The 22,499-nt window shown below is 41.8% G+C and overlaps 1 protein-coding gene across 1 annotated transcript; it reads right to left on the bottom strand.

The window, feature by feature from the left end:
* Positions 1 to 8,560: 8,560 nt before the first annotated feature.
* Positions 8,561 to 20,613, bottom strand: SYNM (synemin). Its single transcript, XM_015819483.1, has 4 exons — positions 19,843 to 20,613; positions 14,644 to 14,768; positions 13,598 to 13,671; positions 8,561 to 12,562 (listed from the first exon to the last, which is right to left on the bottom strand). The coding sequence occupies exons 1-4, from the start codon at positions 20,611 to 20,613 to the stop codon at positions 8,778 to 8,780; spliced, it is 4,755 nt and encodes a 1,584-aa protein (XP_015674969.1). The 3' UTR covers positions 8,561 to 8,777.
* Positions 20,614 to 22,499: the final 1,886 nt, after the last annotated feature.

Below are 22,499 nucleotides of genomic sequence, written 5' to 3'. Positions count from 1 at the left end.
TAATTCGGAAGTAGATTGGCTGAAAATGTGAGGGAGCAGTTGATTTACAGCAAAGAGCTACATCCTGGAGTTTTCCAAAAATTATGGAAAAAGTATTATGACACTCTTAAAGATGATCTACCCCAAACCAGGAAATCAAAAACATCTTTTCTAATTAGTAAACAAAATTCCCATGCTTTCTTCACTCTTCAGACATTCTATATTAACCTTAACAAAATCCAACGGGACATTTCATTTAAACAATAAGAAACTGCTATTATTTTATAAATAGTCCCAACTGTATTTCCTAACCAAACTCATTAAGGCTACTCTAAATGTAACGAAAGGCTTCAGGAACGTTCCGTTCCATTGTACAATCTGGTTTTAAAAGACTTATTAGTTCCATAATAGTTTTGGATTGGGACACAATTTCTCTGTGGTGTCTGGAATGATTTACAAGATGCTCTGGACCTTGGCATATAGGGTGATCCTTGACATATGACCATAATATGACCTATATTGTAAGTGAGGCAGTCATCCAGAAGCTATAGGTAGAGTGGAGGAAGAATCTATACGATTCCCCAGGAGAGGAAACATGAAGACAGTGTTGAAGGAAAAGTCTTCATCATGGTTCAGTCCAAGCCGGGAATAAACAACATGGTGACTGCTTTAGAAAGAAGATTGCAGTTTATTGAAGAGGAGAGCCAGACAGAAAGATGGCTCTGGAAGAAAAGAGTGAGCACATGTAGTAGGAAGTGGGTTTTATACCCTCTTGGGCTTTTGTTTAGAGTTGTTTCCTGTTCCTGTTTGAGGCTTTGTATTTCCTGTGTCATGTACTTTGACCTGAGTCTGAGTGTGCCCCTTTGGGTTATTCCTATTATGTCCTGTCTTAAGAGTTTGGGTGGGGTATGTAGATTTTAGATGTCTTCATCTTCCTAAGCTTCTAGCTGGAGGGCTCCAACCTTCCTGAATGGATTATCACATCTGCATTTCTACAGAGCTGGTTTCTGCTTGGGGGAGGGAGACTTGGGGCTATTAAGAAAAAACTGGATATGCTTTTCTGCCTCTTTAAGATCCTTTGAGGGGATATAATATTCTGCCCTTTTAATATTTCCTTCTCTGGAGGGGCTGACTTCCCACAACAGCATTGGAATAGAAATGTACCTTTTGGCTTTCATTGGAGAGACACTGTAGGAGGGAAGATTTAAATTCGCTGAAAAGGGGTAAGAATCTCATCCCAGTTGAGCAATCTGTCGCTCCACTCTTGGGTGGGCTTCTGCTTCTGTTACTCCAATCTGTTATTCTCTTCTCTTGGCAGCTTCATATGTATTTATCACATCTAGATTATTTTGTTCACTTAATACTAGAGGGTTGAAAAGTCTCTCTTGCAAGTTCAAAAAGTATTTGACCACTGTCCAGGAGAGGGCGCTCTTGTACATCTAACGGCCAGCATTAGGAGCTCACTGGCAGTGTTGCTGGATCTGCACAACTTTAAGCTGGGTGGACTTCAGCTCCCAGAATTCCATAGCATGCTGTCTGGGGGATTCTGGGAGTTGAAGTCCACATAGCTTAAATCCACAAGTCTTAAAGTTGCCTAGTTTGGAGACCCCTGGATTAACACATAGGAACTTTCTCCTTAATTCCAGGTTGCTTCTCTCTTATAAGTCCAATCAGTGGAATTTATTTACTAAAAAAAGTTTGCATTAAGAATGCATTCGACATATTCCAGTAACTCCCAATTAACCTATTGGCTGCAAAATGAAAATAATTCAAGCTCTGTGAACTTGAAAAAAACAGTTACTATCAGTTCTTTGGTAAGTTACATTTCACCCCAGCGCAGAAGAAGCATGCAAGACATTTCAGTTTTGTTTACAGATGGTGCATAAATTATATGCAGACAGAAACTCTTTGAACGGGAGCAGAATAAACCTTTAAAGGCCAACATGTAAAATGGAATGGAAATTGGCAGCCTTGTTAGGAATTGTTTTGCTCTCTGCAGTTCACGGCTACGTCTTTCCATGGCTGACTGCTATTACAAATATCTGAATGTGAACTCCACAGCAAATACTGGGAGGATCTTTATAGAACGTTTTCCTTACATCCTTAGCAGCAGGAATAATGGAGCTGACAATAAAATATTCTTCTAAGTACTTTATTTTCTAGGACTCGTTTTGCCACTGCAAAAGAGTAGCTCTTGATTGGTTCAGATTGGTTCAGACCAATTTCCAGCTTTGTTTGTTTATTCCCTGTCTTTGTTATTTCTATAAATAATAAACAAGGCGGGACGTAGAACTCACCAACTCTGGCTGATTGGCCCAAAGTCACCCAACAGCTTTCATGGCTAAGGCAGGACTTGAACTCATGGTCTCTTGTTTTCTAGCCTGGTGCTTTAACCACTGGACCAAAACTATGAAATAAAGGATTTTCTGCTCACTTTCCACCTTTCCTCTCAAATGTTCAGATGTATAACAGGACCACAGAATTCCTAACTATTGACTGGTGTGTCCTAGAAGGAAATTCTATCTGTACACAAATAAAATAAGCACAAATTTAAGCTTAGTTGAGATCATTATTTGCAGGCACCAGCATCAACACATTTCGCCTGAGAAATGCCTGCAAACCACGCTCCATTTCTGGTAATAATTCCAAGAATGTTATCTTTCGCAGAACACATAAAGAATATTTTATAATGACCAATTAATTTTGCAGGATGGGTGATGTACATTTTCCCCAAGACCTTGCAAAAAATAAAATAAAATAGCACAGTGAGACAAACAGTACAGTTGTGTCAGAAGAGGTCAGCTTGCGATGCAGCATAAACTTTGCAACCGAAAAGTTTATACTAGCCACGAAATATAATATTAGCTAAAATGCCAGGACGGGTTCTTTGATGTACAGAAACCCCAACTGTAAAATATGAACAGGCTCCTATATCAGCTTCATTAGAGTCCTATTTTGAGGATAGCATTAGCAATTTCTTATTAAGTGGGATACACTGGATGAAATGAAATGTGCTAATTGTCTTTGCTTGGATCTTTCAGTTACTAAATTAACCCATGACCTTTTAGTGAAAATATGGAGCAACAGATGGAAGTTCTCAAATGAAACTGTCCTAAGACCAGGGTCCAACACAGTGTTAATTTCATGCTGATTTACAAGCTAACGACGACAACCAAGTTATGCTTTGTGCAAAAGGAATAAAATGAAATTAAATAACAGAATAACAGAGTTGTAAGGGACTTTGGAGGTCTTCTACTTGTTGAAAGAAAAATCTTCATCAGGGTCCACTCCAAGCCGGGAATAAACAAAATGGAGACTGCTTTAGAAAGAAGGTTGTAGTTTATTGCAGAGCAGAGCCAGACAGAAATGTGGCTCTGGGAAAACTAACAACATATTGCTGGAGTGATGGGTTTTTATACCTTCTTGGGCTTTTGTATTTGGAGTTGTTCCTGTGGCATGAACTTTGACCTGAGCTTTTGAACGTGTCATTTTGGTATTCTGATGGTTGTGGGTTAATCCTAATATGTCCTAAAGGTCACGTCCTGCTTTCCTGGGGCTGGGCTGATGGCTTACTTCCTGTGTTGGGATTTTTGTGGGTGAGGTTGCCGGTTCTAATCCTATCACTCTGCTATTGCAGTATATTGCAGTGACCAAAATTGGATGCAGTATTCCAGGCGTGGTCTTACTGAAATGTCATGGGCTACAAAAGCTTTGGGGTTTAAGGATTTCCACCTTAGAGTCTAGGGGCTTACTAGCTGCAGAAAGGGGAAGAAATTGCTGTTAGAGATGCAAATGTTGGCATGCAAGATATTTAAGTTGTTAAAACTTTTCCTGCGCCTGACAGGACTGAGTGAAAAACATCTTTATGGAGATGAATTACAGATGGAGTTGTCTGGTGAGCTAAAGCACCAGACAAATGAGGCAAGTGGGGGAATACCCCGAATTCCCAGGGGTGATATGCTTGAAAACATTTAATTGCTTCACTTCAAAATTCCTCTTTCCAATGTTACAAAAGTGTTTAGCACTCAGTGCTTCAGCTGTTCTTAAAACATGTCCCAAAACCAGTTAAATCCCTCATTATCCATCAAGTCCCATGAGAAAGTTAGATTTAAAAACAAAAACCAACAACAGACACACAATTGTTATGTATGCCTGTTTAACAAAAGGAAGATCCAGGAAAATTCAGTACAGGTAGTCCTTGACTTAAAACCGTTCATTTAGTGACTGTTTGAAGATACAACATCACTGAAAAAAGTGACTTACGACTATTTTTCATACTCGCGACTGTTGCAGCCTCCCCGTGGTCACGTGATCAAAATTCACAGGCTTGGCAACTGGCACGTATTTATGACGGTTGCAGTGTCCTGGGGGAGGGGGTCACGTGATCCCATTTTGTGACCTTTTGGAGAGCAAAGCCAGTGGAGAAGCCAAATTCACTTAGCAGCCCGTTGCGACTAACTTAACTGTAGTGATTCACTTACCAGCTGTGGCAAGGAAGGTCATAAAATGAGGCAAAGCTAATTTAACAATTGTTCCACTTAGCTACAGAAATTCTGGGCTCAACTGTGGTCATTAAGTTGAGAATTACTTCTACTTGGGAGCCATCTGTAAGCTAAATCTGTGCAAGGCAGATACCCAGCGGTATTTTTGAAGCCTGCCCTTATCCAGTAGTTCAAAAATGCCGCATAGCTTCTCATAAGAAAACGGAGGGCGGAATTTACAGGGCAGTTTGCCTAAAGCCGAGCGAAATCGCTTGCTTGAGAAGCCTTTTAAAGTCTTAAGCTGTCTGCGCAGCCCCCTTGTCAGAGTTGACTGTTTTTGAGCTGGCGTGACTATTTTTATGTTCTTCTCCTCGGTTCCCATCCTGAAACCTTTACAAAATAAGTTATGCCTATTTCTGCTTTTTTAAGGGTAAGAATTTTGGGTGGCACAATAGGAAAATAAAGATTTCTTAAGTGCATTGCATATTAAAATTGTCCTTGCGCTTTTTAAATAGACTGCACTATGTCTTTTCCGATGGGGTTCACTCTGGACATTACGTAGAACCCTTTCCAACGTACAGACTGTCCTCAACTTACAAACACAATTGAGCCCCCAAATTTGTTGCTAAGCAAGATGCTTCTTAAGTGAGTTTTGCCTCGTTTTACAACTTTTCTTGCCACAATGGTTAATGAATCCTGCAGTTGTTAAGTGAATCGTTTGGTCATTAAGTGAAGCTGGCTTGTACCATTGAATATGCTTGTCAGAAGCCGGCTGGGAAGGTTACAAATGATGATCACATGACCCTGGGACAGGGCAACCGTCATAAATACATGCCAGTTGCCAAGCATCCTAACTTTGATCGTGTGACCACAGGGAATGCTGCATTGGTCGTCAATGTGAAAACTGGTCATCAGTCACTGCTGTCGTACCTTCAAACAGTCACTAAACAAATGGTTGTAAGTCAAGGACTGCCTTTATTGATCATATTGCCCAGAGGTAATTAATCAAAGCCACAAAAGAAACTTCTTTTCACATTGCATAATTGTGTAGGACATAACTGGAAGCATAAAAGCAGCAGAGACCACAAAGGTCTTGATGACAACCTTAGCTCTACAGTTGTCCTTGTCAATTTAAGGTGCATATTCCCAAACAAGAGTGACAGGCAACTTATGTCACAAAACCACTATATGAAATACACATGAGTCACATCCTGAAATCACTCCAAGATTACCGGCTCATACAGTAATAGATAAGTTTTGCCTTTGTCCAGTGGTCGTCTAATTCTGGCATGGTGGCATTTGAAGAGTCCCCGTGCAGTTTTACACTCGATAGTATTATCACTCTTAGCAAAAGTTGAGATGCAAATAATAATAGACAAAACGAGCCGATTGTGCAGTTTGCTAAAAGTGCATCAGCATATTCAGAGAATTATACAGGTAGTACTTAACAATTCAGTGACGGTTTGAAGTTGCAACGGCGCTGAAAAAAGTGACATACAGCCAGTTTTCACACTTGTGACTGTTCCCTGTGGTCACGTGATCAAAATTCGGATGCTTGGCAGCTGACTCACATTTATGACGGTTGCAGCGTCCTGGGGTCACGTGATCCCCTTTTCAGACTGCCTGACAAGCAAAGTCAATGGGGAAGCCAGATTCACTTAACGTTACTAACTTAACCGCTGTTAAATGAATCACTTAAGTCAGAAAAACGGACTTACGACTTGCAGTCACACTTAAGACTCTTGTACCACTCTCACGTTCATGTGACTGCAATTTGGACACATTGGCAACTGGCTCAGATTTATGACCATTTGCATCATCCTGTGGTACTGATTGCAATTTGTTACCTTTTGGGGGGGGGCAATTTCCAGCAAAAAAAAAGCCCATTGGGGCAATTGGATTCCTTTAACCACATGGGTGATTTGCTTAACAACTGGTTGAAAAAATTGTAGTAAAATCAGGTCCAACTCGACTTACGGCTGCAATGACCTAAAATGGAATTCCAGTACCAACTGCGGTTATAAGTCAAGAACTACCTTTATATGGTCTTGTAGCTGAATCCAATCACTACAGATAGAAGCCCACTCAACTACTTCCAAACTAAGAAGAAAGTAAGATTTGAAAGTTATATCTGGGATGGTTTTTGGCATTAAAAAGGAGAAAGAGACACATACTTTTTCAACGTTTAATGCTCAACAGAAATAAAAGTGCAACATTAAACCATCACCAACATTACAACCATGATTATTCCTGGGCAAAATAGACTACCAAATCCCACCTGACGTTACTCACTAGTTGAAATATCTACTACAGTCTTTGTGATCACTTACTACAACCAACTTCAGCCTACAATTGTGCATAGCTCATATTGTCGCTCCCATGTTTTCTTCTTCAGTTCACTTACACAACTACAACATCAAGCTTACTAGAATTAGAACCGATGGAGCAAGTTAATTACAAGCACCTCTACTTTATTGCTTTCAATTAACTTAAATCCTGGCATTTTTATTAATTTCAGATTTTGCACTTTAATGAGAAGTAAAGGCACATTTTTATATGAAAACTTCTACTGAAGTTTTGCTTCCAAATTAGGCTTGCAGCATTATGAAGTGGAAGATTCTTCCACCCTTTGGAAAAAAATAATCAAGGAAGCCTATATTTCAATTAAATAAAATATTTCCTTCCAAAATTCCATAGTTTACTTTTGACTGCAAAAAAAAAAGATTTAAATAATACCGAATATTGCTGAGATAATGGTAATATTTTTCGTGATCAAAACATACTTTTCAATGAAACAGATTTGCCCTAAGTGCATATTTAGATAAAGGTAATTAATAAACTTTCATCGGTTTTGCTCTTTGTGGACAAAAAACCCTGATTCAGCTGTTGATATACAATAACAAATAGTGAAATCAGCTTAAATTATAAGTGCAAATCCATTCATTTGTGCCACAATGTAAGCATCGGTTGAAAAATTCTACTGAAAGAATCTGTCAAATTACCTCTGGAAAGACCCCTAAATTTAAATTTAAAATCCTGACATTGCTGCCAATAGATAGCCAACAGATTGTCTAAGATAGTACCTAACGTAAAAAAGAGAGAACAAAAAAAAAAAAGACCCAAAATGTGTACATACCAAGCTATATAAATATTCAAAAATAATTACTGTGACTTGCAGAAATTGTGTCTATCGTATCGTGAAGGCAAGACCGTGGTTGATAAGCTGTGTGATCAATTTCTCAAACTGGCAACTTTAAGATGGACGGACTTCAATCCCAGAATCCCCCAGCCAGCCATGTATAGAGTATTGTGCTCTGCTTGGCTGGCTGGGGAATTCTGGAAGTTGAAGTCCACCCATCTTAATAGCAATAGCAATAGCACTTAGACTTATATACTGCTTCACAATGCTTCACAGCCCTCTCTAAGCGGTTTACACAGTCAGCATATTCTCCCCAACAATCTAGGTCCTCATTTTACCAACCTTGGAAGGATGGAAGGCTGAGTCAACCTTGAGCCGGTCAGGATCGAACTGCTGGCTGTGGGCAGCATCAGCTTGCAATGCTGCGTTCTAACCACTGCACCACCATGGCAATAGAATAGAAATAATAGAAATAGAAATAGCCCTTAGACTTATATACTGCTTCATAGTGCTTCACAGCCCTAAGCAGTTTAGAATCAACATATTCTAACCCCCCCCCCCAACAATCTGGGGCATTTTACCAACCTCGGAAGGATGGAAGGTTGAGTCAACCTTGAGCCGGTCAGGATTTAAGCAAAATCAATGGAGGAAGCTAGATTCACTTAATATTAAACCGCAGTAGAAATGGTTGTAAAAATTGAATGTTGTCCATAATGCTTCACTTAACCACCATTCCACTTAACAAAGAATTTTCTAGTCCTAATTGTGGTTGTAAGTCAAGGACGATTTGTATGTTTATTCTGGGCAAGTCACATGAATCAGTATGATTTTGATTGAAATGATCAGGCTTTTGTCATTTTTTTTAAAAATGGCTACTCTTCTTAAATTGAGCAAAAATGGTATTTTCCTACATTCACTTAAATCCTTTTTCAAATAGAAACAAGGAAACTACCAAAAAAAAAAAAATCTCTTTGAGAGTCCGCAGCATCCGTCAAATGAAATCTAACATAATTTGAGCAAAGAATGCTGCTAAAATATTATTGTATCAGAAAATTGTACGCTCCAAGTCCTCAGTTCCTTGTTAAGGGCAAAATGATGAGAAATCCCAAGGCTTAAAACTCAACGATGCAGCAATGAAGCTTCTAGGCTTTAAAAACAAATCTTGGAAATTTTACTGTTTAAAACCAGGGTCCCTCTTCTTCCTCCTCTTCCCCCTCGTTTTCATTCAAGTAGAGGAGGGCAATTTTCTTCTCATCCGAAATCACTGATCGTTGGTCAACCATTCTTTGCAGTTGCACCGTCTGATCAAACGTGGACGCCTCTAACTTCTGTTCACCTTCTGGGTCTTTCCAAGCCTCTTCCGTGCTGCCTTCAGGCTGACCGTTGCCTGCCTCTTTCCTACTTGATACAACTAAGGTAGCTTGTGGTTCTCTCCCAGCCATTTTGCTTATGTCCATGTGGAAGGTGAAGGATGCTTCTTTCTGTCCTAGTTTGATTTGTCCAACAGGTCTACTGTTTTCTGATGGGCCATCTGTAGGGGGAAACTCCATACCGCTGAAGGGTTGAGCATCCGGACCATGGAGCCCTTGCCCAATCTGAATGTGATGTGTTGATCTGCTGATCTCTGCAGGACTTATTTTTCCCAAGGTGTCTTCTTTTGAAGAAAGAGTTCCTGGAGATTGCAAAACAAAACCTTGGGACATGATGTCATGGCTCTGGACTTCTTTCTGCCCTAGTTTAATATGATGTACTGACCCTTCAGAAGGAAACATCTGCCCCCATTCACTAACCTTTTGGTGCTGTTCAGAACTGGGCTCTGTAAAAACAACTTGTTCACTTACAAATTCCTTTGGACTTAATTTAATATGTCTGATTGTAGTGTTAACATCCAGCACCTTCTCCTCACCAAGCTTGATTGAAGCATCATCTGATGTCTTGCTGAAGGAACCTTCATAAATGTTTTGGTCAGATGTTGGTGTGTCCTTCTGTCCTAATGTAATCTTTTTTACTGTTTCTTCAGACAGATCATAGTGTCCAGTGGGAAAAGGCCCTTCATATATTTCTCGTTCAATATGTACTTCTTTGGGATCTATTTGAATGTGTCTTATTGATGTGCTGATTGCTGTGGGATCTTCCATCCTGGAAAAGATATCCCTGCTATTATCTGATGACAAGTCTGAAGCTGATCCCTCAAAAGTGGCCTCTTCAACAATTTGTTTTGAATCCAATGTGATATGCTTGGAGGATCTAATATCACTTGAAACCTGGGTCTGAGTAGAATTTTCAGGATAACTCACTTCTTCAGATGTATAAATAGGACTTCTGTAAACTATTCTTTCTGTGGTTTCCATTGTTTCAGGACTCAGCTTCACTGACTTCATGAATTGACCTGCATCTCCTGAGACTCCTGTTGTAAAGTCCATTGTTCCAAACTCTAAAGTTTCAGAAATAGGACCTTCATAAAAAACATGTTCAGTCTTGCGAATTTCAGTTGGACCAACTACAACATGCCTGATGCGTCTGTTGATATCAAATGACTCCTTAGAAGGATAGGCCTCTTCTCTCTTACTGGTTTCTTCTGTGGTCCAAAGTGTGGAGGAAACATCTGCTTGATGTTTTTCATCCTGCCAGGTTTCTGGTTCTTGTATATATTGAACAAAGCTACCTTCCTTTGGTGACTGTTTGGGAAATTTTATCTGCTTGGTCACAACTTCACCAAGCAATTCTGTACTCAACTGATCAGAGTCTATTGTCTGGGATAAATTAACTTCTGCAACAATAGTAAATAGACCCTCTTTTTCGGGATGCTCTACTTTTTTAATATCCACTTCCAAAGTACTAGAATCAGCTTTGTCCTCTTTTGTGAGTTCACCGAGTTCTTGTTTCACGTGTTCTGGAAGAGTTGCTTCCAGTTTTCCTAGTGCCTCTTTCAACTGATGTTTAGGGTCCTTTGCCTTTTGAGAAAAAACCTCCTTTATTGACTCCTGAAATTCATGTGGGATTTTAATCTCCTTCTTAATAACTACAGATTCAGCATGGGCCACCTCTTCTTTTGGGGATTCTGCCTTTGAAATAAAGGGTCTGGCATCTGCACCAATTACTTGATAAATCAATTCTGGTGAAGCCATGGTTTCCTTTATGTTGGTTTGAGACCCTTCCAGAAATTCATCTTGCCAAGCATATTTGACAATTGATTCTTCTTCAAAATGGATTTGACCATAGGTAGAACTTTCTCCTTCCACATATCCAAATGGGTATTCATCTGGAGTGGAAACAAAATACTTTTCTTCATCCACTACCTCATCCCCCTCAGATACTTCTTCCACGTGAGGCACAATCTCATCGGCTTGTTTTTCCTTAAGGTCTCCAGCGACACTTGTGGTCGCTTTCTCTTTATCACTATAATATGGATGTTCTCTCAAATTGAGTAACATATCTTCTGCTTCTTCTACTTCAAATGGTGTTGAAAACTCCACCTTTTCATCAACTATAGTTGCAGGCTCTTCAATTATTTCAACTTTAATAGTCCTTTTGGCCTTGTCTTCCATTCCTTTCATCCCAGCATTAATTATACCTTCTATGACATTTTCATCTAAACTTCCTTTAGTATCATCCAATACTTTTTTAATATCTTTCTCTAAGAAACTTTCCAATTCAGACTTATTAGACATGCCAAGTCCATCTCTTTGAACTGTGGACTCTATGCTGAACTCGGTTTTCACTTTTCCATCTTCAGAAATGTCTTTCTTTTCAGTTATTTTAGCTTCAGGAGGAAGTCCTTCCTCTGAAGACTTTTGTACAAAACCTTTAAGGATGTCAGAAACGATGTTCTCTGCTATACTCTCAGTGAGTAAAGTATCTACTTTAGAATTCTCTTCTTTGCTTATATTATCCTGAGTTATTTCATTGCCGAGTTTAAATTCAGTTCCACTTTTTGATTTTTCTGGAGAAGTTTTGAGGTCTTGTAGTGTTATCTCTGTGTTGTGATTCTTCTTTAGGATTTTGCCTTCAGTGTGTCCTGAATGAACGGGGATTTCGACAGTTTCTTGGCTTTTTGAGGAGATGCTCACAATTTTCTCCCTTCCAAATGTTGCTGTGATTTCTGGATTCTTTCTTTCTTCTGCCTCCACTTTAACCTGTTCCTCCCATCTTCTAGAAGGCCTCTTATCTTTCATTAATTTCTCTTCTTTTGTCTTATCTTTAAAGATATCCTGTTCCACTGTATTCTCTTTGTTATCCACACTTTCCTTAATTTCAACTTTCTTTTGAACATGTTTTTCTACCCCCTTCAATTTCTCATCGTTCTTCATGGCAGAACCTGTTGCTTCTTTGGTCACCTTCTGCTCAACTCCTTCTACCAAAAGGTCTTTTTCTTCTTTTCCTGGTTTGCCCTCTTTGATTAGTTTATTGATCTGACCCAAAATCTCTTCCGTCTCATACTGACCTCCTTTAGAAGAAGAGGTTGAGCTGTAAGGCAGAGGTGGAGAGACGATCACTGTTGCCTTGATGCCTTCAGAACTCATTGGCCTTCTCATTTGCTTCTGAAGGATGGTGGACTCTTTTAAAGCAGACACCATACTTCCCATTTCGGTAGTCTTCCTTTCAGGCGCTGGTGGTCTTGGCTGACCGTCACCTTCTCTGCTCATCCGGTAAGGCGACATAAAGCTCTGTCTTTCTCTTTGTCCTATGAGGCTTCTTTCGTGAGTCACGTACTTTTTGGCGGCAGCTGAAGGATGCTGTCCCAACCCGAAGGGTTCCTTTGGGAGCGCTTTTTTCTCGGGGAAAACTGTTTGCTTCGCAGCACTTTCTGTCCTAGATGAAGAAACCACCGAGCGGCTAATATTTGTTTGTGGGAATTTGTATCTTAGGTCAACATTTGGAATCGCGGGAAGAGCTCTCTTTCCTTTCTCCTGTTGATAAGCGGAGTATCGGTTGCTGTATTCGTAACGTAGTTTTCGGTCATCTGCCAGGAGAGAAATGAAAATGGCTGTTAATACCGTGTAATCAATTTATTAATTTTATTAATTAGTTAGTATTTATTTATATTTATTTAGTTCATATCCCACCTTTATTATTTTTACAAATAACTCAAGGCGGCAAACATACTGTATCCAACACACCTCCCTCCTCCTATTGTCCCCATAACAACAGCCCTGTGAGGTGGGTTGGGCAGAGAGAGAATTACTGGCTCAAATTCCCCAGCTGGCTTTCATGGCTAAGATGGAACCAGAATTCTCAGTCTCCTGGTGATTGGCCCAAATCACCCAACCAGCTTTCATGGCTAAGGCGGAACTAGGACTCTCAGTCTCCTGGCGATTATATGTCGCCCACCTCACTCTGAAAAGCGACAAATGACATTTCTGTGCACAAAATGAAATGCAAACCCATGACACATATTCCGTGTGTAATTATTACAAGAAATTTACAAGGAAGCCATAATATTCTTTTCTACAAAATAAAGTTCACGCATGTTTTTAATTTCTTTCAATCAGCTTTCAATCAGCACAACTGTGCTTGCGCTAGACTTACGTAGCCCAAATATAACGACAACTTTATAAATTGCTATGATCTTTTCTTATTTTGCAGGATGGATCCTACAAGTCTTAATACCGGTAGTCCTTGGTTTACGACCACAATCGGGATCAGAATTTCCATTACTAAGCGAGGTGGTTAATTAAGCTGGGCTTGATTTTTTTTTGCCACTGTTGTTAAGGAAAGCACTGCAGCTGTTTAAGTGAATCACACGGTTGCTAAGAGAATCCAACTTCCCCCGCTGACTTTGCACGTCTGAAGCAGCTGATTTTACAACCTGGGGCAAAACTCGCTTAACCACCATCTTGCTTAACAGCAGAAAGGTTGGGCTTAGTGGTGGCCATAAGCTGAGGACTACTTGTGTATCTAATTATACAGGCTCCATATAGTTTGGAGCAAAACAGGAATGGATGTTGATCCATCCCTTCTGCTTTTAAATGCATTTATACATTTGCATATTTCGTACCTTGGGGTAATTTTCTTCCATGTTCTTCATTCCACATGAGAATCCATTGATTATTCTCTCCTTCTAGCAAAACTCTGACGTACAGAAAAACAAAAGTGAATTAATAACAAATTAAAAGGTGTATGTCCGGTGTAGTATTTCTCAATCAGAAATATGAACATGACCCAAGCAACTATCCTGGCAGTGTCTACGGAGATTCTCAACCATCCAGATCATGGTTGCCGCAAAGGTGCTTTTCCAACTGGACTTTCTTGTTTTTCTTTGAAGATGTTTCGTTTCTCAGTATCATTGCTAACTGACAATTGGCTCATACTCTGAAAACAGAATTTTTTAAAAAAGTATCCTTTGAATTTTTTTTAAATTATATTATGGATAGATATAAAAAGATGTTTAAGGTACAATAAATCAATCTGCCAAATTTACTGCTGGTAAAAAATCTCTCCGTAAGAAATGCTAAAGTTACAACTATGGCAATATGGACATTCTCCTACAGCTGCTATTAAATGCTGGGCTCATTAAAGGCAACAAGTACAATATATTAAACTGTGTAATCTCTCAAAACAACATTTTCAGTTTCACTGCCAAATGTTTTGAGCAGATAATGCAGGATGGCTATCTATGCTCTATAAGGAGTTCTTTTGGAAACGTTTGATAGCTAAAATTCCTGGAAAGCAATAAGAAATTCAAGTCAGTTGCCTTTAAAGACCCACAATATTTAAACACCGAGGAAATCTTATTCTATTCATTCTGAGTTATAAAACAATAATGCAGCCAAGGAATTTCATAGATTTGTAATCAGTTTCAACATTGCTACATGAATTGAAATGTCCCATAAGTAAAATACAGTGGAAGTAAATAAATGAATGGATATAATTCTGTGTTGAATACAGTGATTAATTTTATTTGTCCTCTGCAAATATATACATGTATATATTCTGGGAGCTGAAGTCCACGAGTCATAAAAGAGCCAAGGTTGCCTACCCCTGGTGTAAAATGAGGCTAAGGCTTCCCTTGTGTCTTCCTGCAGAGTAAAATATATATTTTACCTGTAAGTTGCAATTTCAAGGCTGAGGGCGGCCTTCACTTGCAGGAGTTCATGGTAATCCTTCAGGTACTCTGCAATGGACACGGTTAAGTAGTTCTTCTCTTCTTCAAGGGCTTCAATTATCATCTAGACCAAAACACAGAAATAATCACGATTGTCGGCTGGTTCAGGTAGTCCTCAAGTTACAACCACAGTTGAGCCCCAAACTTATGTTGCTAAATGAAACATTTGTCGGGTGAGTTTTGCCCCATTTTACGACCTTTCCTACCACAGTTATTACGTGAATCACTGCAGTTGTTAAGTTAGTAACACAGTTGTTAAGTGAATCTGGCTTCCCCATTGACTTTGCTTGTCAGAAAGTGGCAAAAGTGGATCATGTAACCTCGGGGCACTGCGACCGTCATAAGTATGAGCCAGTCGGCAAGCGTCCGAATTTTGATCACGTGACCAAGGGGATGATGCAACGGACGCCAGTGTGATAAATGGTCATAAGTCATTTGTTTCATTGCTGTTGTAATTTCGAACGGTCACTAAACAAATGGTTGTAAATCGAGATATGTTCATGTGATCAAAAGCCCAGCTTTATCAATGCTTGGTTTGCAGCGAGGGGGTCTTTCCACACTGGAGCTTTAAGCTGCTTGACACCTGTGCATAAGCTACCTGGAAACCATTCTTTAGAGATTTGCAGATTTCAATACTTTCTTCCACCACGATAGCCAGGTAGTCAGTTGTTTGATCACAAACCATGATGAGTTGATCCCACCAGGTTCTTTACATCTCCCACCCATTCCAAAAAAGTGAGTAACTATCTATCTATCTATCTATCTATCTATCTATCTATCTATCTATCTATCTATCTATCTATCTATCTATCTATCTATCTATCTATCTATCTATCTATCTATCTATTTCCTCCCTCCCTCTCTCCCTTTCTCCCTCATTCTCTCTTTCTCTAACAGCTGCCTCTTCAGTGCCACAGATAATACCGGATGTTGAATGGAATTCTATCAATTTCCCAATCCTTGTCAATTTAAATCATTTGATTCCCTGCCCCCCCCCATGTTTGTTCAGCCAGTCCAGGGGGTGGGCCACTGTGGCCCCTTTGCGACCAGGCTGACTCAGGAATTCTGGGAGTTGAAGTCCACAGCTTGGAAAGAGGGCGTAGTAGATACACACCCTTGAGCTAGTCAGTTTCACTTGTCCTGCCTCCCTCCTCTCTGGCATGATTTAATTCCTGGTGTTGGTGTTTTTTGTTCCACACTATTTCAACGTGGAAGAATGCTCAAACAGGGTGGGTGGTGGGCAGCAGGAGGTGTAGATTACTAAATTACGGAAACCCTACCAAAATCCTGGAGTCCGGCTGGCTCCCCCCTCTGTAGGACTCTACCTGGCGGACGGCTGGTGAAGGGAAAAGCAAAGTCAGGGAAGGAAAGTCATCGTCTTGTGTTGCCTACAACAACTGGCACGCTCGTAAATCAACACCGTTCAGCAGTGACTTGGAAAGTCACAACAGAGGGCAGGGCAGGAAGCGGCAGGAGGGCTGGCTAACATCTCGCCAACCTTTTGGTGACAGGAGAGGGGCGCCTAGTGCTTTAACTCAAGAGTACGGAAAGTGCTTTGGCTCCATTACGACTGTTGAAAAGGCTGGGACAGCTTAGCCAGGCAAATATTGAGGGGAGACATAATGCAAGTCTTAAAATATCTCCCTTCGGCAGTAAGAGAAAGAAAGACAGGATCGCAACCATCTGCAACCTGCACCTACAGAAAAGGCATTCCGACAATCCAAATAAATATAATTCTGCCTCTTCCCATCGCAGTTGGGTTCTCAGACTTGGCCGTTGCTTTGGTTCATCATCCTTGTTTAGCAAGTGCCTCATTTAGCGGCCATTCCTAGTTCTGACAGTGATGAAAAGGCGGCTTTACAACTCATCTTTGTATTTACAACCTTTGCAGGCTTGGAAAGCTGAAGTCAAATGGTAAGCAACAGTTGCGGTTTCACTTAGTGACTGCTTCTCTTAAATGACTGAGTTCCCAGTACCAACTGCGGTCGCTAAATGACGATGATCTGTATTAGTACTTAGATGTGAGTAAAAGTATTATTGAAGTTTGTTAAGTTCAAGAACTCATTCAGTTCATAGTTTCTTAGAATATACAATAATAGGGTTGGGAGGGGCCTTGGAGGTCTTCTAGTCCAACCCCCTTGCTCAAGCAGGAGACCTACACCATTTCAGACCGATGGCTGTCCAGTTTCTTCTTAAGAACCTCCAATGATGGAGCACCCACAACTTCTGAAGGCAGGTTGTTCCACTGTTTCCTCAGGAAATCTCTCCTTAGTTCCAGGTTTGATCTCTCTTTAATCATCTTCCACCCGTTACTTTTTGTCCTGCCTTCAGGTGCTTTGGAGTGTCAGACCCGTAAATATTGGCAACAGCTATCACGTCCCTCCTTCTCTTCATTAAACTCAACATACCCAATTCCAGCAACTGTTCTTCCTATGTTTTAGCCTCCAGTCCCCTAATCATCTTCGTTGCTCTTCTCTGCACTCTTTCAAGAATCTGAACATCTTTTTTGTATCACTTGGATGCAATATTCCAAGTGTGGTCTTACCAAGGCCTTACAAAGTACTACTAACACTTTTCATGCTCTTGATGCTCTCCCTCTTTTGATGCCACCTAGGACTGCACTGGCTTTTTAGGCAGCTGCAGCACACTGCTGGCTCCATTCTTCATTAATGGGAACAAAATGTTTTCTACTGGAAATTGAGATAAAGAGCTGTATTAATTAACTTTCACCTAAGCCTTATTAAAAACGGCAGCCACAGGAAAGAAAAGGCCCTAATCCCTATAGTAAGAATATCATAAAGGTTGCTTTGCAGCCGTTTCATCCTTCCTAAAACATGAAGAAAAAGTTCAGAGCAGGTTCCCTTTCCCTTCTATTACAAAATCACAGAGGCCGTCCAAGGTGACTGATGGCCTGGAATTCAACATTAAGCAAAGATGTTCTTATTGTAATTAATTTCCAAACTGTGCTGCCAAAAAGCATGACGATGGCCATTAGCTTAATGGCAGTAAAACAGGAGGACCAAATTTCAGCAGATGAATTTATGGCTTTTCACAGCTCAGAGAATCCAGAGGCATATAACCCTGAACGCCAAAGGTTTGGGAACGGCAAGAGAGGTAGATCACTCTTACTTTTCTGCTCTCATCTGGGGGTTTGTCAGAGGCACTTAGTGGCACAGCAAAAATGTAAATAAATAGAACTTTGACGCACCTGGTGAGACTTTCCATACGCACAATTGTGTTATCTCAAATGCAACAAGAGATCAAAATGTATCCAACTGATAGCCACTGAGGTCCACACACATCTGGATCAGTGACCCTTCCAGCTACCACATATAGACCCCATTTGATATAGTGGTGAAGGTGCTGAACTAGAGAAATCAGAAGACAGCAAGTTCTAGTCCTACCTTAGGCATGAAAGCCGGCTGGGTGACTTTGGGCCAATCACCAGGAGGCTGTGAGTTCTAATCCCTCCTTAGGCATGAAAGCTAGCTGGGTGATTTTGGAGCCAATCACCAGGAGATGGTGAGTTCTAGTACTACCTTAGGCATGAAAGCCAGCTGGGTGACTTTGGGCCAATCCCTCTCTCTCAGCCCAGGGTGCTTCTTGTGGGAAAATAGAACTTGTCCCCTTGAGTTGGACAAAACAAAGCTGAGATACAAATCTTTAAGAAAGCAGCTAGCAAAGTATAATAAATATTGCAGGATCCAACCTGGGTCAGAGGTTTAGTCTTCCAAGTTTTTGGACTGGTGCAGAAGCCCATCTTCAGGAAACTTCTCTCTAGCCTAGCCGACCCAGGTTGGATCCTGCAATATTATCCTGGGACACATATATTCGCCTTCATTCGTGTAATAAATATACTGCTTATCCAAATGGCCCCAGAGATGTATTTATTACACTTTCCCAGCTGCTTTTTCACTCAATGGTACAGGTGTCATGACACCTGTCTCTTCACACTGAGTCCAACCGGCTTTCTGAAAAAAAAAAAAAAAAATAGCTGGTTGCCATTCCATCTGAGCATTTTATAGTCTTTCACCGGAGCCAAAATCTCTGCAGAATAATCATGGCAAGCTGCCCTCAGTGAAATTTAAACCTGGCCAAGCTATTTCCAACAGGGGAGGGTAGAAAGGGTGATGTGTCTTAATTTCTCTCTTCCAGAAAGAACATTTTGTCCTGGGCTTGGACAGGGGAAGCCAAAATGTGAGCCATCCAATCATTTTGTTTTGCTTCGTGGGGATAAGATGGAATAACTTTTCCAGGCTGAATTTAATTCCTTAACCGCCGAGGAATAACTGCTTGTAGGCTTGTAGCAAGGGGAAAGTAACAGGAACACGGGTCTAGAGCAGCGTTTCCGAACCTTGGAAGCTTTCAGGTGGGTGGACTCCAACTCCCAGAATTGTAAAATGGAGCAAAACTCACTTAACAACTGTCTCACTTGGCAACACAAATGTTGGGCTCAATTGTGGTCATAAGTCCAGGACTGCCTGTACTGACAAATGCCACACCTATAAGGAAGGATGTCAAAGCATAAACTCTCTCTTGCTTTATTGGGGGCCTTGGTTAAACTATCAGTGGGGGAAACAGCTTTGAGGGCAAATTACTCCGTCCGCAGGTTCTCTTGAGCTGAAATGTGGGAATAACACTGACCTGTCTTATCAGGAGATTGTAAATGTTCCTGGGATTATATATATATATATGCGATGGCATGAAAGCATTAGAGGAAAACTAAATTAATCAGTGGAATTGTTCGCCTCCAGAAGTTGTGAATGTTCAGTTACTGGAGGTTTTCAAGAAGAGATTGGACAGCAGTTTGTCTGGAATGGTGTTGGGTCTCCTGCCTTAAGCAGAGGGCTGGACTAGAAGACCTCCAAGGTCCCTTCCCACTCTGCTATTCTCTTATTCTGTCTAGTACCGTTAGTTCAGATCGCTTTGGGTCTGGCAAAGGAAAGCAAAACGGGCATGTCCGAAAAGGAAGGCGAGTCACCTTTTCCTACCGCTGTTTAAAAAAAAAGAAAAACCTGGAACAGGCCAAGGGACTTTTCGGACGACCCAACCCGCTTTCTAAAAAGGGCAGCCGGCGCTTCTGGGCGCTTGAGCCCCCGCATCTGGGCTCCCTCGCTCGCCCTGCCCGACGGCCTCACCTGGTACTCGGCCAGCTCGGCGCCGTGGCGCTCCTGCTGCGCCAGCCGCTCCTCTTCCAGCCGTTCGCCCAGCGCGCAAAGCTCCTGGCAGCGGCGCCACAGCTCCTCGAGGCGGCGGCGGCTCTCCTGGCTCTGGGCGCGCAGCTTCTGCAGCTCTCGGTGGCCGAAGCGGCCTTCGAGCTCCTGCAGCGCCCGCAGCTCGGCCTCGTAGCGCTCCAGGCTCTGCGCGCAGCTCCAGCGCAGCTCCAGCGCGTAGTCGGCCTCCAGCCGCCGCCGCTCCACGCGCCCAGCCCGCAGGACGCGCGGGGCAGGCAGCAGCGCGGCCGGGAGCTGCTTGCGCGCTTCCCGCAGCCGCTCGTGCTCGCCCAGCAGCTGCTCCAGCAGCGCCTCCAGGGCGGCGCAGTCGGCCAGCAGCCCCGCCAGCTGCTGCTGCTGCCGGGCCAGCTCGGGCTCCAGGCGGCGGCGGCGCAGCTCCCCGGCTTGCGCGCTCAGCCTCTCCAAATGGTCCCGCTCTCGGCGCAGCGCTTCGCGCTCCAACTCGGCTTCGCCTTTAGCCCGGCTCAGGTCGGCCACCACCCAGCGCAGCTCGGCCACCTCCTGCTCCGTCTCCTGCCAGCGGCAGGCGCGCCCTTCCCGGCCGCGCAAGGCGGCCAGCTCCTGCGCCAAGAGCCGGTTCTCCTGCTCCAAGTCCAGCACCCGCCGCACGTAGAGCTCCAGGCGGGCGTTGAGCTCCCGCAGCTCGCTCTGCTCGTCCCATTCGTCCCGCTGCATGGCCGGTCGACTCCCTTCTCCGGCTCCCAGCCCGGCCCGAGGGTCTCCTCCGAGGCGCACCGCCGGCTCTTTGCCCGCCCGCAGCTGCTCGGGCGTTTTGGAGACGGGACGGGACGGAGGGTGGAGAGAGCGCCGGGCTGAGGCGGCGGCCAAGCAGCGACCTCTGCTGGCGGCTTTCGCTCCTGGGGAGGCCTCGAAGCGGGACCCACCCAAAGTTCCCTTTCCTGCAAGAATTTGGCGTGGGCGGGGGAGAAGCGACTGGACGGTCGCTTGTCTGAAATGGTATAGGATCAGAATAGAGCTGGAAGGGACCAGCTTCTTGGAGGTCTTCTAGTCCAGAGTCAATAGGGAAACCAGATTCACTTAACAACCGTGTTCACTAACTTAACAACTGTTGTGACTCACTTAACAACTGTGGCAGGAAAGGTCATAAAATGGGACAAATTCACTTAACAACAGTGAGAACTTAGTAACATAAATCTTGGGCTCAGTTGCGGTCATAAGTCAAGGACTACATGTAAACCTGTCTGTGATATTTTTCTTCAATTCCCCCCCAATAACTTCATTAAAGATTATATTAAAGAAATAGAAGTACATAATACAGAAATACATTAAAGAGGAAAAATGTTAAATTAAAAAGTGCAGAAAAAAACAGAAGGGGCAGAAAAAGAAGCCTCTTCCTTCATCCCCAGCAAGTATAATCAACATTAACAAATTATCACCACTTCATCCTTTAAAAAACAAAACAAAAAAACCCCTTCATTTGGCATCCAATTCCTTTTGTAAATCCATGATTCCCATCTTTTTCTTGTAGACTATATTTTTTAAAAAATCCATCTGTAAGTCAGTTTCAATTTTATTCAATGCGGTTTGTTCCCATTCAATTCCATTACGGAATTAAATAATTACAAAACTTCCTGGGCATTCCCAGTACATATTTCTTTTGAAACTACCATCTGATGCCCTCTAGCGTCCAATCTTCAAAGTCATTTTATCAGCATCCAAGTATTAACAAGGGGATTTTCCAAGGAGAACGGGGGCCTTTCCAGTTAACTTCAAAGTCTTACATTAAGCCCAACTGAGCCAATATTCCATTTAAATCTTTACAGTAATCGACTGTGATCACCCTTTTGCTATATATTCCAGGAAAAAAAACTTACAAAGCTGGAAACTTGTAATTTTCTGTCTTAACAGACTAAAGAAGAATCCACCTAATAAACCAGATTTATGATTTTGAAGGCTTCCAATCTTTCACAAGTAGCTAAAAAAAACAACCAAACAAAGTGATTAAAAATATGAGTTAAAGCTTGGGTCTGTAAAAGGCTACTTTAATAGCGTTGAGCTTGGTGAAATCCTGCAACTCCCAACTGGTTGTAAGAAACCACAAAAACATTAGTTTTTGCTATCTACTCACACAGTGGAATAAATGGATGGGCTCAGAGGATATTTTGGGAGCAGTTCAACTCCAAAGACAACTGAACACATATCTCGTAATCCAGGGATGGGGAACCATGGGTCTTTTATGTGACGTGATTGAGTTTGATACCTGTGTTCTACAGTGTCTCTGTGTGTCTGTATCTGACACACAGATTCTATTCTATTCTATTCTATTCTATTCTATTCTATTCTATTCTATTCTATTCTATTCTATTCTATTCTATTCTATTCTATTCCAGTCTAGTCTAGTCTATTCTATTCCATTCTAATGTACTTGCAATTCCTGCTTCTGCCTCTAGATGGTGCATTTTATTCATTTTATTCAACAACAGACAAATTGTTATTACATAACAATCTGGAAGAATAAGTGACAAGTCTGGGAGAAAAATAATAGTAAAGGATGAGCAAAAATGATTTCTGAATATCTTATATTTTGTAGCAATGGAAAA

Source organism: Protobothrops mucrosquamatus, unplaced genomic scaffold (assembly GCF_001527695.2).
Source record: "Protobothrops mucrosquamatus isolate PMUCROS unplaced genomic scaffold, P.Mucros_1.0 scaffold932, whole genome shotgun sequence".
Classification (NCBI taxonomy): domain Eukaryota; kingdom Metazoa; phylum Chordata; class Lepidosauria; order Squamata; family Viperidae; genus Protobothrops; species Protobothrops mucrosquamatus.
The sequence above is the reverse complement of the archived record's forward strand: the minus strand, read 5'-3'. Positions and strand labels throughout refer to the sequence as shown.

Coding starts and splice junctions, on each gene's coding strand:
- SYNM (XM_015819483.1), bottom strand. CDS start 20,613: ATGCAGCGGGACGAATGGGACGAGCAGAGCGAGCTGCGGGAGCTCAAC. Junction 13,672..14,643: donor CTTGAAATTGCAACTTACAG/GTAAAATATATA, acceptor TCTGTACGTCAG/AGTTTTGCTAGAAGGAGAGA. Junction 12,563..13,597: donor TGGAAGAAAATTACCCCAAG/GTACGAAATATG, acceptor CTCTCCTGGCAG/ATGACCGAAAACTACGTTAC.